Source organism: Pyxicephalus adspersus, chromosome 1, assembly GCF_032062135.1.
Source record: "Pyxicephalus adspersus chromosome 1, UCB_Pads_2.0, whole genome shotgun sequence".
NCBI lineage: Eukaryota > Metazoa > Chordata > Amphibia > Anura > Pyxicephalidae > Pyxicephalus > Pyxicephalus adspersus.
In genome coordinates, this window is record NC_092858.1 from 85,311,489 (window position 1) to 85,331,219 (window position 19,731).

At 35.7% G+C, this 19,731-nt stretch overlaps 1 protein-coding gene across 3 annotated transcripts in view; it reads right to left on the bottom strand.

Moving 5' to 3' along the window:
- The window catches only part of DTX2 (deltex E3 ubiquitin ligase 2), a 51,420-nt gene that overhangs the window by 13,334 nt on the left and 18,355 nt on the right, over window positions 1–19,731 (bottom strand). For 2 of the 3 annotated variants that reach the window (XM_072416773.1, XM_072416777.1), the window contains exons 3-5: window positions 15,976–16,540; window positions 10,408–10,466; window positions 6,527–6,661 (exon numbers count right to left, since the gene is read on the bottom strand). In XM_072416773.1, coding sequence (XP_072272874.1) covers window positions 6,527–6,661; window positions 10,408–10,466; window positions 15,976–16,540 — 759 coding nt within the window. The remainder of the gene's footprint in view (window positions 1–6,526; window positions 6,662–10,407; window positions 10,467–15,975; window positions 16,541–19,731) is intronic. The other variant, XM_072416785.1, reaches the window with a different exon arrangement.

Consider the following 19,731-nt stretch of genomic DNA (forward strand, 5'->3'; position numbering starts at 1 on the left):
GTCTTATACGGTGAAAAGTACGGCAGATAAAATGGAACACACAACAGTAAAGCGACGTTGCATATGCGTGAAAGATAAACGACCAGAAAGTGTCCAAACAAAGAGATTCCAGCAGGCGTTTTTTAAAGAATTAAAAGAAGTAGAAAAGTATGATCGCTCACCGAAACTGACTGTAGAAGATGCCATCCTTGTTTATCCGGAGATTATTAGTGATGTGGCTAGAACCGCAAAAGCAATGCCACCCACCCAAGTAAGTGTTAAAAGATTATTTTCAGCTCTAAAAATAATCAAGTCAGATTTAGGAGCTTCTATAAAAGAGGATCTGGCAGAAGCAATTCTGTTTCTTAGAACAACACATTCTGTTGAGTTAGTTTTGAATTGCATTTAACAGCTATTCTACTCTACAAGTATATTCCAAGTTTAATATATAAACTGTTTTAGGTTTTCCAGCTTTCGTTTTTGTTCATGTAGTTAAGCTTTGTTTTTGTTTTAAATATGTGTATATATATTAAAGAATGTGGTTCATATTTTTTAACTGGTAAAGTTCCTGTTCCTGATTTTATGCATGCTATGCTACTACTTTATAGCCACTTGATAAAAACAATAAATAAAACCTTATAGTTTTCATTTTTTTGTCTTTTGTTTAAACAACCCAATATAGTGGAGCATCAGCTTCCTAGCCAGTAGTTCTGTGGTTAAATGGCGTGTATGTTGCCTTCCTTCAAATCAACGTAGAAAATACATTAGCAAATTACAGGGTTTCTCACTTTTTCTTCACACATTCAAATGCATGCATTCAAACTTCACAAAAAAAAAAAATTCCACCATTGTCACAAAATTATTTTGTATTCAAACTTCACAAAAGAATTAAGCCCCTCTAAATTATTCATAAATCAATACATTTAATATAAAATTAAATATACCACAATATTTTAGCATAAAAGTTTTTCTCAAGAAACAATTAAACATATGTAATAATTAAATAAATGATTTATTATTCATTATTGTTTTCTCCTCTTAGGTGTTTAGGCAAAAAGCTAACCATTTTTGTATATTAATTTGAGCAATCCTGCTTGCCTATTGTTAAAAATACACTATTGATGCTTTCTAATAAGCACTCAAATAATTAGCCTACTTTTTACTATTTCTTTCCATTTAGAGAACATGTTCTCAACAGGATTAAGAAATAGAGAGTATGGTGGAAAAATAAGAGTTGGTGTCCCTTACTTTCAACCAAGCTCTTAACCTGGCTAGTTTTATGAAAGGGGACATTATGCATAATTATTCCTCACACAACAAATTGAATAATTTCTCGAACGCACTTCAGCCATAACATGCACCTCCCTTTAACCAATAGGAGATCTTCCCCTTTTGGTTCTCATTGAGATGTTAAAACCTACTTCATCAAGAAAGTAGATGTTATTTTCATCTTTCTTAGCAATGAGATCAAGGATTTTGTTAACTATTTTGTTGATAGCTAAGCTTTTCTTGAAGAGTTTTAATGAGCATTGGAATTTATCAGTGCATCTATCTATTGTTGAAATAGAGAGAACAACCCAAAACCGTTGCTATCTGGGAGGCATCACTTCCATTCAGTTAACTGTCTACCACTCTTTGACATTCTGCATTACCTAAATCTCTGACCATAAAGGTAAGTGCAATACTAAATATAAAGCTAATAACTTTGAAGAAAAAGATAAATAATATTGCTATCTTAAAACTTAGTATAAATCCCTGAAATAAAGATATTTAGTTTTAAAATATATAAAATTATATATAAATTTATTTAAAATTATATAAAAAACATAATTGACAAATCATTAATTAATTTTCGTATATTTTTAATAATGTTTCTTGAGAAAAACTTTTATAGTAAACATATTGTGTTATATTTAATTTTATAATAAATGTAATGATTTATAAATAATTAGGGGGTCTAAATTTTTTTGTGAAGTTTGAATGCAAAAGTGTGAAGATAAAATGAGATACCCTGTAAATACAGAGTCAGAGTAGGGGGTACCAGAAACTGAGGAGTCGGAGTTGAAGGATTTATCTACCGACTCCACAGCCCTGCAAGTAACTCTTGAAAAAGTTGGTATCAGAGATTGAATATGTTCTATAAACTTGAGCATAACCGATGCTTTTTTCCCCTTCAAATTCCATTCTAAAAAGAATCTTGGTTTATACTCAGAACATACTAGTAGATGGTGCTGTGCACCCATATAAAGTGTGTAACAAATTCTATCCATCTGAGACATAAGTTTCTTACGTTCCTAATATCAGGGGACAAGGTCATCCACTTGTGGCCAACAACTATGCACAGAAGATCATTTAAGAACAAGAGACCCCTTATAACCAACTCAATAGCATAAAATACAAAGGGGCAAAAAATACAGATAAAGTTAACATACCATGGATGTATTATTTACATTTATTTAATGACAATAAGAACTTTTCTATTGATCACTATTTTGAAGTTTAGCGATGATAGCCCCATTTTGTGCCCTAGGTTTAGACTCATTTTAAAGCAGATTTCCTGTATTCTCAGGCAAAAATAACTTGGTATTCAGATTAGTTTATATTTTAGTATAAAATACTTTATGCTGTTAAAGAAAATTTGCTGTTAAAGAAAATTAAAGCAATACCTAGGTTTGCAAATAAGTTTACAGGTAGCAGAAAATGTCCTGTTGAGACAGACCGATTTTATGCATTTTCCAATTTATTCAAACTGCACCACTGTACCGCTAACCACACTTTACATAGTACTCAAAAAAACCCACTAAACTCTTTTACTAGAAAGACGTAAGTTTTCTCTCATGGTAATGTTACTATAGAACTCTGTCCAGGTTTACATTCTTTTGCCAGTATGTTTGCCTTTTGACTGCAGCTAAAGCACCTGCAGTCAATGAGGCAAAACATACCAGTAATAGAAAGTAACATCGAGGAGTCTGTATAGTAGCCACTGCTATTGCGTGAAACTCATTATTGAGTAATAGGTCAGGAATATGCATTATGCAGGAAACTAATCGAGTTTTTCCAGCAGGTATAACTTTGAGAAATTGTTTGTATGGAAGATGTGAAACTGCTAACACTAACTGCCAATGCCCATAGAAGCCATGCTATTTGTTGCAACTCAATATTGGGTAATAGATCAGGCATGTGGAATATGAAGGATACTAATATTTTCTTTTAGCAGATAATTTTTTGTGACCCTGGTTCCCTACCTTGACTCCTCCTGAAGAAGCAGAAAAGTGAAAGGAGTCGAAGGAGATAGAAGGGACAGTAATTGAAAATGTCACAGATCAGGGTTTTAATTGTATCTACTGAAACATTCAATGTTTTTATTTTAAATATTTATTAAATTATTGTTTTTTTTAGATTGAACATTTGTCTGTAGGGAAAAAGTGGGTACATCTAGGTGCCCTAATAGTCCCCAATTGTGCTTTAACTAAGTTCAAACTATGGTCATGTTTTTAATGTTAATTACCTGGATTTCCTCAGATTGGTAGAGATTTGTTTTCTGTTACTGGAAAGCATCAACACCTTATTCAACCACCCACACCCCCAACACCAGCATCAGGTTCTTTTGCTATTTTCCCCACTTACCTACTTTTCCCTTTCCTGAGTGAAAGCTAGTTTCCCAAATTATCTGGGCAGGGCAGGCATCCGAAAATCCCTTATTATTTTCATGAATAGTACAGTCATTTTATATTTACAATCACACACGGGGATTGTCTTGCTTTTAAAGTATTTTACAGTAACTAGGCAAATGAGTAATAACTAAATAGGCACTGGTTACATGGGCTTCACCTTGTATAGAAGCAGTGTGTACAGTAGGCTCAAGAAGCTCTGTGGAACTCTTTCAAGAGCTCCTCAGTTCCAGCTTGGAAAGGTTGAAAATTCACCTTAAAAGAAGCGTATAGTGCCACTATTAAAATTTGCTAGTGGGCTTCACCATGATTTCAACAACCTTAGGATAATGTTACAGCTTACTGAAGACTGCTAACAGTTTGTTTAAAGTGACAGTCCATTTAAATTTTCCAATTAAAATTAACCAACCCCTAACTCAGTTGATTGAAATCCTCCTTTTCATTCTGCCCTTGCAACTTACATCTTCTTCCAGGTTTGGTGTCTTTCACAGCTATCATCAGGCAGAAACTGAGGTAACTTGTGTATGCACAACATTCCTGCCAGTTGGCTGCAATGAGCTGGAGTGTACACAGCCTGCACACAGGGGTAGCTCGGGCTGGAATGCAGGAAAGCCGTTGCCCCATAAAGCAGGAACTTCTTACAAACTGGGGCAGACTGCGTACAGAGTACCTGTACAGCTGGGCAGTCACGCGTGCCTGCCTGCCCAACCAACACTGACCTACTAATACCTGTAATCCATGGCAGGTTTGTTGCTTCCTGCACAAACCAATATGTTGTGCTGCTCTGTGCTTCCATTATCCTGTTATTATGGTTTGCCTCTAGCACCACTGAAGATTGTGGCAGGAGAAGTGGGTGGAATGGAAGAGAAGCTAAACTGAGGTACTGAAGCATTCTGGGCAACACTGTGCAAGTGAAGGTTAACATATTTAATGGTGGGAAAAAAGCAAGGGAGTGAATATTTATTCCTTTAATGTAAAGGGAGGATGGTAGGATAAATGGGATATGTGCCTAAATGGGGTGAAAACAGGGGATCATGTGTGTTTGGATAGAGGAGGATGGTATGTGTCTAAATGAGGGTGGGGAGAAGCAGGTAGTGATTTGTGTCTGAATATAGTGTAGAAACATGGCCCAAATAGAGAATAATATACAAATGTATATGGGAATAGGGGGAGTGACATGTAATAAAAAAATGGGGGGGAGGATAAAATGAGGCTAAGGAATAAGGCTAGAAATGTATTAAACAAGAAGGTAGGCACAAGCTAAAAGATTGCAAACCTAAATTTAAAAAAATTGACCGAGGAAAATCTTTTGTATTGCATAGTATGGGGGCATTTGCTGGTGGCAGCTTAGGGGATGCTCTTTAAGATTTAATAAACAAATAATTCAAATACTATGGTTAGAATGGCTTAAAGGTTTTCCCCGGTGTAAGTTTTTCCAGACACAGAACCTGTATGGGCAGGAGAAGGGGAGGGAAACTCTACAAGCATTTGCTTCCCATTACCGCCCATAGCAGACCTCCTGGAATCTTGCTGACAAAAAAAGTAGGGAGTGTGTAGCCCCCTTCCTGACCATACCAGACCTTCATATTCCCCCAACATATTGAAAATGGTTTAATAGTACCTAATCCTGTTTCCGAAGGGGGTTAAATAACCCCCTCAAAATAAAGAGAGATCTCAAAATAAAGATATTTATGCTGTTGAAAAATAAAATCCAATCACTAAAGCCAACTCACTGACTGCTGCTGCTACAATCATATTCCACAGGCAGTGCTATATAAATACTGTGCTGGATTCTTTGTTTACATATGTAAAATATGTTGCTGAGTTGTTGACTAAATGAGTCATTGGTGACCTACACTATGGCCTTGATTTATAGAGCAAAAATTTCTTGAAACATGCTCCCACATTCTGTCATAGTAAAATCCTAAAATTTGGAACCTAGAGCAACTCAACTGTAGCAGTTGGGTGGACATGAAGTCTGGTAAAGATTGTGAAAGGCAATAGAAGCTAGCTAGGATTCAAGTCAGCAACAATTAGACTGGTTTAGGTACAAAATGACCCTATAGTCTTCATTTGTTGTATCCTTGCCTTTACGCAATGAAAATTGCTTTATGCATTAAGCTTTTGTACACAAAATACAAGTGTTCAGATTGAACTAGTAAAAGGACATATAGGGATTTGACCTGGTTAACTGTTTTATTAATAACTTTTTTTTATTATGTACTAACATATTAAATATGATATTTATAGAAAAATATAATATATATATATATATATATATATATATATATATATATATTTATATATATATATATATATATATATATATATATATATATATATTATGATATATATTAATAAATATAACATACAATATGTATTTTTTAAAATATTTCTAATACTATTTTATATTAGGCAATTTCTCTGCTAAACAAGACATAATGCCATCTACAGGATGCAGTTATCTTTGCATGATGACATAGCATAACTGGAACTATTCTGATTGGTTTCCACTCATTAATAGGGAACATTTATTATGGTTAATATGCAGATTGCCAAAAGTGAAGGGAAAAGCACTACCACAGGAAAAGTAAAATGTTGTACTGAAAATGTGAAATTGGATTCACACTGTTAGGCTGCCTAAATGTATATTTTTTAAAAAAGATATACAAGATAATTAGGACAGGTTGAGAATATTCTATCCTAAAATGAATAATGCCAAACCTCTGGTAAAAAGAAAATATACATATTTTTTCCCTATTACCGAAAAAGAAAAGGTGCTATAAACTTCTTCAGATTTACATGCAGGAAGTGGTGCAGGAATAAAGTGATAAAAATAAAACCAAAAACGTGTGTGAGAGGATTTACAAAACTACCTTTTTTTGGCATTTTCCTCAATTTTCTAACTGAGCTTTTAGAGCGTTTACTGGTCACGTGTGGATTGGAGGGTGGAGGTGCAGAGGTAAGACGCACAGGTAGCCCAGCCGCAGACATCAGTATAGCCGTCATGCCTAGATGTACATCAAATCCACATGCAAAAAAAAAAAAAAGGAAACAATGGGGTAGGGTAGAAAATAAAAATTATATTATGGAAAAAAAAATCCAAATAAAACCGATGGATAAATGCCATACAAAAAGTACATACAAAAGTATGTCTACATGAGAAAACAAATGAGAAAACAAAAGAAAAAAAGGAGTCGGTAATAAAAATAAAAGTGTTGCAACATTTACATTCTTTTTTTGCTGTTGTTGCTTTTCATGCAGCCGAGGACTAAGATATGAGGTGCATGGTGTGTACAGGCCACAAAGAGGCATTACATGATGACCAAAGCAACTTTTTTCTCACTTTACTAAAATGTGCAAAGGACCTGAAAGATACCAGTGAGGGGAAAAAAAAGGTCCCTTTTATTATTTATTTGTCTTTGTGAATGCAATGGTATTGGCAGAATTGGGAGAATGGTTTTGTTTGTTGTGGTTTGTTATTTAGATAAATACAGGTTTCATACAAGCCCAATGTGCTCTACAGATTAACAGATGGATATTATTGTAATCAGCACTTTATTACCCTAAATACTTTATTTTATTATTTTTTTTTAATTTTGAAAGATAGACTAAAGAAATACTTTTCTTTTTTGTGTGTGTGTTAAGTGAGCAACTGTTTCTGTTTATTTTATTCTGTTTGATGTTCCTTGTTAGAAGACAGTACAGAGACTCTAATATAACTAAGGCATACACAAGCACTCAGCAGACTGAAACAACATAAAGTTAGGAAAAGCATGCTTCACAGGAGATAGGTACACAGAGTCTAGTTAGCATACAAAGAAAATATGTAAAAACAAAAAAACCCATGCAGAAAATTGTGCATATAAAATTATATAGCTGGAAGCGTAAGAATATTATATTATACTGGAATAAAATTTAATAGGAAAGTCTTCTGCCAGAGTAGGTTTTTTACACTGAATTGCTGGCTTCAAGTGTTGCATTTGCAATACACATGTTGGCACGTTGCAGTGCTATTCTTGCTGAATAGCACCTCAATGCACCTGTGTCAAGTACTTTTCTAGTCTTTTTTTGGTGTGTTAGCAGCCCATTTGAAAGAATATTTTAGGCCACAACACACAATAACTTAACACACCAGAGCCAAGAGGTGTGAAGGGGCCAAAACAACAAAAAGTAGGACCTTAAACCAATAAATCCTGTACCAAAAGTAAGTAATACTTTGATGTTTGTTTTACCACATGTAAAGTGTTTTATTTCATCAGACTCCATTGCCATTTACTTTTTTGGGGGCAATAAAATGGCAACATAATGAACCAAGGATGGAAGGATTTTTACCCTTCCCGGATTTCATATCCCTCACCCACCGATATTATCCTCCATTGCTCTTTCCTGTCACTCAGCAGGCAGTTACATGTTTAGTTTGGAAAAAAGCATATAAACCAGTTGTAGGATACTCTGCGATAGTATAACTTCTACTAATCAAACCTTTACCCCACCAATACAAGGTACAACCTGTTACAGCCATTCCAGAGTAACACAGTGAAACCCAGAAATGAAGATATACCATAGCAACACCCAAAAATGCCAGAGATACAACAGTGACATGCTTCAATGCCAGAAATACCACACAGTGGAACATGGCAGTAGATTTAATTCATGGTCTAATCTAAGCACAGTAAAGAAATTTGTCAAGGAGGAGCAACAGAGTTATATGACTCCTACAAACAGTCCTAACATAAATGCATTGCATAGAAAAAAAATCACTAAGATAACATGCCAGAAGAGCATTTTTATTTTCAAAAAGGATGGCTATATTCATTATGATTGCTATTATTATGTACTTATATAGTGTCTCAGGGGAGCTAATAATCTAATATCCCCAGAACAGTTATAGTCTAATGCTTGTAGCATAGACTATGGCTAATTTTGGAAGGGAACCTATTAGCCCACCTGTTTATTTTTAAGTAGTAGCAGGAAACTAGATTGCCTGGGATATCACTGCACAATATGATGCAACCACAGTGTTGCCCATGCAATTAAGAAATAACTTTTAAAGTAAGGACTAGTTTGCCTTTTGTCACTTATAACTGCTGGATACAGAGGCTTCTGCAAACCAGTACCAGAAGAAGGGAGGTGGGAGGCCAGTTTTAGAAAGCTGTTTTTTGCATATTTCAATGTATAAGGGTGCTGGAAGGTTGCTTGTTTAATATTTATTTCAAAACTTTGGGTGCTCCAAGAAGTTTGGTTTAAATCTTAGTGTTAGCTAGATCCTAGTTCCCATCTATCTGCCAATAGCATACATTAATACTGTCAGATCAACCACTTAGTGGGACTTATCCTATTATTTTTCCCATGAGATTTTTATCTTATTGAACTACTTTTGAAGTTAAAATATTCAAAGATGCAGGCATAACCTGACCATCCAAAGATCTAAACACTTTCCTATAACTGGCCAGGCGTGCATGGTTATGGCAAAATTATGTTATGACAAACACCCAAGAGCTAAACTCTTACAACATGTTGAAATATCTGTAATTTCTTTCAGCTACACACGGAAATGTGCATGTCACAAAAAAGGCACACACTGAAGCAGCTGGCTAAAAGGAAATAGAAAGGGTTAGTGAAGAATAGTGTTAGAAGTTAATGCATTTTTTCTAAAAGTTATCTAACACTGCAGATGCAAGGAAGCAAGAGGGTATCACATCAAACATTTTGTGAAATTTAATTAATGACATGGACATAACCAAACATAGTAACAAAATCTCAATAATTACCTAAAAATGTGTGGCTAGAATAAAACTCATCATATGCACAAAATCTATGAATCCCCATTCTAAATCTTCAAAATAAGGTAGCTGTCAAAACTGCTTAATATTACTAACTTGGGCATGAACATTTTTAGAGCACAATTTGGGAACTTGACCTCCATATAACCAATGTTTAAACAAACACTGTGAGCTTACCATTTTTTTTTGCAGTGGCTCAAGGTCCATAAAGCTGTCACCCAGGCATTACAAAAACCACAGTGTTCCATTAGGTGAATAAAACCACAGAGCTTTCTGTGGCTGTGGTATTAATTGAGAAAATGCCAGTTTTTTTTTTTTAATTACCCTGGGCACCCTAATGAAAAAGATTCTTTACTTCCTGTCTGGTGAAAATGTTGCCTCAGATAGCAATGAAACCTGACAGGGGTAAAACTGGGTGCTTTCTACTATACAGAGATACATTTGTATTGTTTATAGGCCTTTGTAATATATAAGGGTATACTTTTACTGTGCAGAAGTTTTTTTTATTTCTATTGTATAAATGTCTGGATTCCAAATGACATATTATTTGTTAAAGCAATTTGTTTACGAAAAACAAATATATATTTAAAATATTAATTCTGATGATATATAATACTCCATGGACTTGCACATCAATTTCAGTCACTTAAAATCTTCTGAAAATGTTTTGATGAATTTAGCTTTTACGTAAAGTAAATGATGTTTGAAGCATAGGTATATGTTTTGTGTAACTATACTAAACGTTTTCAGGCATATTTGTAGCCCTGATAAAAGAGAATGTACGCTTAACCCTGCTGTCTACTCTTGCCAAGACCATTTTACTAAGAAATATTTATTTATATCTGGACTAGTCCCTGTGGCTTGTTATCCTCATGCTTTCAGTTCATAAAATCTAAAATATAACTCTGTAAAACCCAAAAGAATACAAATGAAATTGAATATAAGAATTATTTAAATTATTATTATTTTACCTGCAAAAGCCTGATTCAAAGAACTGGACTTCTGAATTTGCACTGGGACCGATGGGACACTTAAAGAAAGAAAAAACAGACCATATATATTAGCTCAATTTGCGGTAAAAATAAATATGATACACTTTGCTATTAAAAATTAAAACAAACTTCTTGCTTAAAATAACACACTTTTAAAAAAGTACTTCCTCCCAGTATTTAATGTAACTAGATGTCAAATTATGAAATAAAAATAGTTTAGATATATAATAACCTAAAAGCGATCATTATGTACAGTGTATATCAGTTATACCTTTTCTGGGTTTATTTTTCTTGCAGAAACACTTGGTTGATCCTGCCTGTTACTCTGTTCTTCTTTAACTCAAAGTACTAAGCACAACAGTAGTTTTGTGCTGGTCTGGTAGTGATGGGCATCATGGATATTCTTTTTCATACTTTATATACGTATTCACATTATTTTTACTGTCATTGCATATTTGGCATGGATTTCCTAAGTCATTTGTTAGCAAATGTTTTTAATCCTGGAGCAGATCTATTCCAGGTTTGCTGGATCACCTAACTTCACTGTTGAAACCGTATCCTCTACAGCCTTGGAGAGCTTTATTAAATCAGGAACCAAAGACTGAAGATTTACAATAGTATTAAACATATATTTGTGCATTATCAGTAGGCTGAAGAATTTACTTTGTTTTGATTACGCTTCCTTGTCGGAGGATGTCTCAGTTGTATAAGAGTTATAGATCTGCTGCGCTTTTCCGCTTATCTCTGGAGGTTTAAAATGAGATTTGGTGAGGTCAGTACTGTGCAGATCACTTTTCTAGATGAAAGCTCTGACATAAGGATGTTTTGCCTCTATCAAACAGTGACAGCAGGCATAACAATCTATGGTAAGAGTGTATCGAGTAAGGATCAGCTGCAAGGAGACCACAGGCACAGCTGATGATTAGTATGTTGTCCACTGGCTGATAGTTTTTGGGCACAGTTTCCATTAATCAGTTCCTCTTTACAATCACATATGTTGCAGATTGTAACAAGAATTAAAGTGAGAAAAGTGGAAGTGTACGAATGGGAGGGGAGGAACAAAGCAGCAGCAAGCTGCTCCACATCCCATTGGTTAAGTCATAGTGTGTTATATCTGCATTCTTGACATCATCCAGTTATGTCCTGTCCTGAACCTCTACTAGGCCTCCCGGCAGTAAAAATAATATGAAAAACTGTCAGTAATGACTGAAAATCGAGGTGCCTGAGCACCAGAAGACCAATGTGCCTCCAACATGAAGGTGGCTCCTAAATGCCATAATAGCCCAGCTTTGGAACCACAGAGACTTATATACTGCTGGTTGGATTACACAATGACTGAGCTGCCAGACTGCAATGATCTCCTCTTTGATGTCAAAGCCTAAGTTATACCCATAAAGCTGAGGATAATACCGTATTTTTCGGCGTATAAGACGCTCCGGCATATAAGACGCAGCCCATCGTAAAATACGGATAAACCTGTGTTTCTGCTAAAGTGGACTTGGGCCTTTCCTCTGTCAATCAACACATTTTCCAAGCAAGTGTGGCTGAAATTTTGATTTATACACCGGACTGCAGCTTGCCAACAATAAAATCCCTATTTTTTTTTTTTTTTTTTATTTCAAAACCCTGGATAGTTTTTATGTCTTTTTTCTGACTTGTTTAATTCAACAACTTTCTCCACAGGTCCATTGACAGTTATTTTGGTTTTCCCATGGGTCAGAATCCAGCAAAATAAGCCAGGTTTTAAATTAATTTAAATTGACTATTTACACATAGACAAATATTATAATGAAGAAAGTTACTTACTTGGACACTCTCCCTTAATTTTAACCTATGGGAGTCAGCTTGTGTATATTTTACCAGCCCAAACATTCAAGGTAAACTTTTGATCAGGCCCATTTCAGTGATTTTAGCAATTTTTCACAAATGAGCACAACTGTATACATGAATGCTGTACCAGTACTTAAATCATTTCCTGCAGCTATCACAGCCAAACAGTGTTGTTGACATACTGTGGGAGTTCATGAGAGAACAGTGACCTCACTAGGACAGAAAGTCAATCAGAATGAATTTTTCAGTTGGTTTTGTGAACAGTCAATTAGGTCAGTCCAGTTTGCATAGAATGCGTGCTGATGACTTAGAGAAAAAACAATTGCTTGGAAGATCACTTGAGTTGTTTGCTCCTCTAGATCTACTTGTTGGGAAATCTGAAACATAACCAAGAACTGTGGGGATATGCAAAGAGAACAGAATGGCCCCAACAAAAACAATAGGAAAAGGAACATAAATGTGGCGATTTTAATACTACGGAGGAGAGATATATTGTATTGCCAGTTACATTTAAAATGCTTTATTTTAGTACAGAGGTTTTTTCTTCTCTGTAAGTTTTAAAATCGTTTGGTTTGGCCAGAAGATCTATTTTTCTTTAAATTATTTTTAGCCCAAACATGCAACATATACAGAATATAAACACATTTTTTCGTAGGTACTTCAGCACATGCTATAGCAATTCTAAAGCCAAAGCCCTTCATTAACTTTTAAATAAACACCTATATACATTTTAAATCGTCTGTTACTGTAGTTTCTTGCTGTTTCACAGGCGAACAATTTTTAGGCTTTACATTTTTGGCATCTATCATTTAGTTTGTTCCTTAAATTTTTGTTCTCATAAACTGTTATGGAAATATAGTGTCATATGAAAAATTGCAACTACATTTTTTTTCATTCTAGTCTGGCTTAAGAAAATATATAATGTTTTTTTCTTCTTTTGGGGTGGGGGGTCTTCAGGCCTTAACCACCTGGCCGTTAAGCCCGAGCATGTTCGGGGTAAAAACTTTTGCAATTATGGTTAACCCCGAGTTTTTCTCACCAGGTGGTTAAATGTGCATTTTTTTCAATTGAAAACTTTACAGGTAGAACTCAATGAAGCAGTACAACCAACAAAAGTAAAATACAAAAGTAGTAGTGAAATTATAGAGTACATATGCAACACATAAAGTTCAACAGACAGTCTTATGGTCCTCTACCAACCACCACAGCATTGTCTAAGAATGAACTCTTGATAGAACCAAACAGAGAAATGCTCACGAAGATCTACAATTTTTAATAATAATATTATTAATAGCAATAATAACAATTTCAAAAGATCCTGGGAGAATCAAGAGGGGATGGAGGAGAAGGGGAAGAGGACAGGAAGGGGAAGGTAACTGTGAAGCATGGAGGGCCAGCACCACAATGAAAGTCAGAACAGTAGAGCTCTGATGGGGCACAGTGCGGCGGCATAGTTACTAGAATGTGAATATGTTATCCAGTAGTACCACCTATTATTAAACAAGTCCTCTGTACTTTTTAAGGAAGGTACAGTAAGGTTCTCTATATCTTTGGCTGAATCCAGTGAATACGAAGAGATTTACAGGAACTTCCTGCAGAATCATTGAGATTGAGCAAGGCCTGAATTTCCGAATAATGCGGTGTACTGCTTCCCAGAATATTTTAATTTTTTAGAAAACGTGGAGAAATGTCCATGACTTGTTTAAACAAGTCCAGTTGAATGTGACTAACTACTATTAGATATATCATGTAATGGGCTGGGTGCATGAGATTATCAAGTAAGTATTTTGTAACCCAATGCCTGGTAGGAAGTGCTCATTAAAGATGAGTGGGCCAAATCCAGTAAAGATGTGACCTGTTCCACATTGAGATCAATCCACATATCCTTCCCCCAGAGCCTAAAAAAAGGAAATACTAAGTTAGGACCAGGCCACAGTATTTCTGTATACAATTGGGATATGACATGCATTCTAGGCCTCAATCCACAAGGTTGGTCTCAAATTGAACTGGTTGGTCTCAACAAAAAACTGCTCTTGTTTTAAGGAAACCCTAGGAACTGCTGGAGGAACCCTAGTTGAGAAACACTGGTCTATACCCACTGTTTGCAGGTCTGGTGTGTACACCAATCTTTGACCCTTCCCAAATCAACCGCAGTGTGATATATTGCCATGTCTGGAAGACCAGTGCCTCCTGGCATCAGAATAAGTGTAAGATCTGAAATCTAAAATGTGCATTTTAACAAAACAAAACAGGTATAATAATATCTCTAGCAGCTAAATATCTAAATGGTGCTGTTTGTTATGCATTGGATTTGTACAGAAAAGATGCCTGCTAGACACGCCTTCTCAGTTAGCATTTCATACAATATGTGACTCAGAATTTTTAGTATAGTTCCTAAGAAACCCATTTATTTTTGCATTAGGAAGTGTATCTCTTGCTTCTATCAGTGAAAGATTTTATCTTAGAAACAAAGTTATGTCATCTTGCACATGCCCACAATTTTACTACAAGGTGCTAGGTTTTGGTCCCTTTAGAAGTTGCGCTAATGTTGCCAACACTAAACGAAAGTGCCTGCACTTTCCACCAGCCGCTCAAAACTATAAATATATTATTCTAATATGAATATTTTATTCAGCGAAGCACTCTGCTCCTGCTCACTGCACAAACATAACAGAAGGATTTCACGAATATAAAGATGTGGAAACGATAATATCAAATAGGCACAAACATGCTTACAAAGAGTAAAGCCACACAGAAGTATCAGTACGTGGCTCCAAACATTTCAGATTTCAAGTAAACAGACCTAAACTCAACATTTTTATTTTACATTTACATAGATCGCATGTCGCTCCTTCGACATGCGATCAAGACTTAATAGGAGCGCAGAGCCTCCTGGGATACCTACATCACGCATCCCAGGAGGCTCTGGCTGCTCCTTCCATGCATGTCCTGATCTCAGGCATGCACAGAAGGGGCATTTTTCCCACCAAGGGGAAAGAGATGCTGATCTCACGCATGCGCACAGAGATTGGCTCTCTTTTTTCCCTTTCACAGTCAGAGATCGGGTGACTGAGAAGGAAGACTGAAGAAGAACATGAAAAAGATAAAGGATCGCCGCGCCGGGACAAAAAAGAATTATAGGATGACGCAGGACCAGATCATTGGAAGGACCTGCACCTTTGAAGTAAATTATTATGTAAATTTTTTATTTTTAGTTTAGTTCAGCTTTAAAGCAGACCTATCATCAACATTTTTATAGTACATAAAAGGATAGGCAGCCTTTTATGTAAGGTAAAAATGCAGTGAGATCAGCACCCCGCCTCCCTTACAGCAGGCTACGTCACCCAATCACGCGAATGCATGAATCCTGTGAAGTAGCCAGAAGGGCGCTGGGTGAAGTTCCTGGGTGCTGGGGTGAAACCAGGAAGACGTGGAACCCAATCGAGGACATCTTAGGCGGGATCAAAAGATGAGAGGATAAGTGACGTTTTTTTAATTTTAGTTTAGATCCACTTTAAAGACAGCACTTATACAATTCTAAAATTCCAACGCTACAGCACCCCATGGTATACTAAATAAACATACCTTTCCTGAATATTTATGTTCCCTTTGCTGCTGGGAACCATAGAGATAACATACAAATAGATTACATCCTATTTATGGTATACATTAATTATACGAATATTGAGAAATTTGAGAAATGGAAACATCTGTTACCTGATTCCATTGGCAGATGATGGACCGGGAAGTTGCAATGGCATAGAAGAAGGTACCCATGTGCTATTAAGCTTTGGTGCTGACTTTGCACTGGTCATTGAAGGTTTGGGATATGGTAAATAACCAACACTGTTGGTAGATATTCGGCCACTGGTCTGGTAATTTGAAGATGTAGGCAGGTTGATCATGGAGTGTCGATACCGATGCATAGGACCTGTATGACTGCTTGCTAAACACTGGTGACAAGCACAAGCTGTCGACTTATGTGCAGGCCCTGCCTTTGAAGTTGCAGGATAAGGTGTACTAAGGTTCCTTTGAACAGGTCTTTTATAACCAGTGACCTGATTTATCTGAACAAGTGAGCGAAAGTCAATATGGTAATGAAGTCCAACTACTCCAAGATCTGCAGAGGGGTTTCCACTACTAAACTTCTCCTCCACGAATATGCAGACATGTGTTTCATAAGCTGTCCAAGAGCCATCATCATTCATCCACTCCCAGCAAATGCCTTTAGCTGGTGCAGAGTCCAATGGGTAGAGGTTTTTTCTGACATAACGCATAGTTCCTAAAAAACAAAAATGAAAAAGTAAATAGCAAAGGTAAATCGTTCTGAAAAATTACTTGTTACAAGAGGGAAAATGTGTACACCAAATTCTAATAACAGTTAAAGTTTATGCATAGGTAAAACTTTTCTTTTTAATTATTTTGTTTTTAATTCTTTTTTTTTTTTTTTGAATTTCACCTCATTTTTCATTTATAGAGGGTAACATTTCTTGCCTGGAGTTTTTAATGCAAAGTGCAAACAACTATTTATTTATTTATTTTTAACAAGATATAGAGAAGAAACATATTTCTGGTAAGAGCAGGCCAAGCTAGCATTTATCTTAGACCTAACACCCTTTAGGTTGTTCTGTAAAACCAAATTACAGGCCAGGCATCACAAACACACACCGTCCACATTGTTAGTAACACTTGTTCAACTGCTTGTCAATGTAAATATTTAGTTAGCCAAAAACATAGTAATAACTCCATACATTTAGATATTGTCAAGACAACCTTCTAAAGTTCAGAATGAGGAAGAATGGCAAATTGGTGATGTGTGGCATGGTGGCCCGGTGCCAGATGGGCTGGTCAAAAATTTTTTTCAAAACTGCTAATCTGCAGGCATTTTCATTCACATCCATCTCAAGGATTTATTGAGAATGGACTGATAACAGGAAATTATCTAATGAGACAAGAAATACCAAACTGGTTTGAGCTGATAGAAAGGCAACAGTAACTCAACTTACAACTGAGGTATGCATAACATGTCAAACCTTTAGGCAGATAGGCTACAACAGCAGAAAATCCCACTGGGTGCCACTCCAGTCAGCCAAGAACACGCAACCAAGGGCTACAATTTGGACTTACTCTTTAAATTTGCACAAAAGAATATTTAAAAAACATTGCCAAGTCTAATGCAACTAACATTCTGCTGTGCCATTTGGATAGTAGAGTCAGAATTTGACACCTGTAAATAAGCATGTATCCATCCTGTCTATACCTGCTCAGACCTATACCATCTGTTGGTGTGAAAGAGGCTTAAGGCAAAAAGCAGAAATGATTTCAACAACCTAGAAAGTTGCAAATATAAATTAAATTCTTAAATTCTTACTTCTAGTGTTTTCTTTCATATATGAGAAGTGATGGGAAAAAGTCTGAACATGAGCTTAGCACATTTACAAAATAAAAAAAAACCATAATAAATTTCAACTGAACTTCTACAAATAGATCCTGTTCTGAGACTTGAATCTAAAAAGTTCATGCATTGGTACAAATGGCATAAATACAAATGCAGTGCAGACAAAACATGAGGTCATATTGACTCACTAAAGGTTTTATTTACCATCAATCTAGTTCCTGAGCACATTTTACAGGAACTGGTAGAACAAAGTTCTCTAATTTACCTTAACTTCTAAAAAATGTGATAGCAACAGTTCATGATACATCCTCATCACGCAGTATGTTTCCTACACTGTAATGTCTCCAGAATAATTCAGAATTACTGTCAAAAACACACAACGCCATAATCCACTGCAAATAAACAATTTCCACTGACCTGTCTACAGTAAAGTTTTATAATAAACATTGTTGTCTTAAGGAAAATGCTGGATAATTATTAGGGCTGATTTTTAGGCAACAAACCTAAAATTCTCCAGGATCATTCTTTATTTGGGAAATGTTAACATACCAGACAGATATGCGTATTTAAACAAAAAAGCCACCAAAACAAAGTAAAAAGAAATGAGAAGGACCTTTCTCACATTAGCGTACAGTCCGTAGTGTAGGACACTGGTGAAGCTGACATTCTCTATGTCAGACAGTCAGTATTTTTATGGGTATTTATACATGGCCACAGAAAAAGCACAATTCAAATAGGCAAGAGTTCTTTAAAGCAATCTCATTGTTGGTAATCTGCCAGAGCAATATCCTCGGTCTAACGTGTAACGGTACCCCCTTTTAAATTTAAGAGTCAGTATATTATGGCACTTGTTGTACAGCATCAATTATACTTTACTGCCCATAAATAAATAAATTCTTCTTCAACATGTCTTCCCCTAGACGCCAAGGTGAAAAAAGCATTATTTTAAGGAACAATACAATGCGATGCGATAAAAGTCTTAATGACTGAAAAAGCTGAGGTTTCAAGACTCTGCCTGGTCCCTGGTACACAGAAAAGTAGTGACATAAAGAAGGATTCCATCTCCTGTAGAACAGAAAGGAGAATACATGGGACTGGAGTATCACAAGTTGGCAAGTAAATGGGCATCTCCTTTTGGAATCAGTGTGAAATGTGTTGGGGTAAAAAAAAAAAGAGATAGAGGGAGTCCAAAAAAACTTTAAAGTTTAGTCAATTTATACCACAGGAATTTGCATTACTTTTTCTACTGTTCTTGTTAGACAATACAAAATGGTAAAAGACCTCACCCAGGTCACAGGAATCTGAACTCAACTTCCCTGTAAGTCTCAGTGTCATGGTAGAAGTAATCCTCTCTCTTACAATTAAAGCCAGTTACTAGCCGAAAATACAAAAAAAAAAAAAAGCTCTACAATTTTTAATGCCTGAAGTATTCTTTTAATGTCTTAAGTGATACCACAAGTCAGATAAGGCTACTGAAGTGACAGAACAATATATAGGAACAATACATACATTCTATTTGTGTGACTGCTTACACAAACACAGGCTGTAGATAGATATAGAGTAGAGTATACACATCCACTCACGTAAACAAGGATAGCTTGTGCTCCACTAAAGATTAAGTAAATATGTTAAAAACTGCTTGTGATCATGTATCATCTAAAAGTTTTTGTGTGTACCAATAAGGGAATAAAGTTGAGCAAGTTCCTCAGCCATTTAGTTTAAACGAGCACATATTGTGACATGCTAAAATGCCAGAAAGCACAAACAAAGTAAAAGGACAGCAGGATAGAGAGCGTTCCCAAGCTCCTGCTGACCTTTAATGCTGCCAGGCAAGACAGTTATCAAGCAACATAATATAGAATAGACTTAAAACTAGGACACAGATGTCAGATAAAAAAAATTAAAAAAAACATATGTTTATTTTTCTTTCAAAAATAATGAAAGTAGAACTATTGCTACCTATTAGAAAAATATTTGCATATTTTACTTTTTGTTCTAGATACAATGGTTATGGGGAAATTGGAAAGAGCACAGATACCAGCAATAAAAAAGGCAGAAATCCACTTTAGAACAAT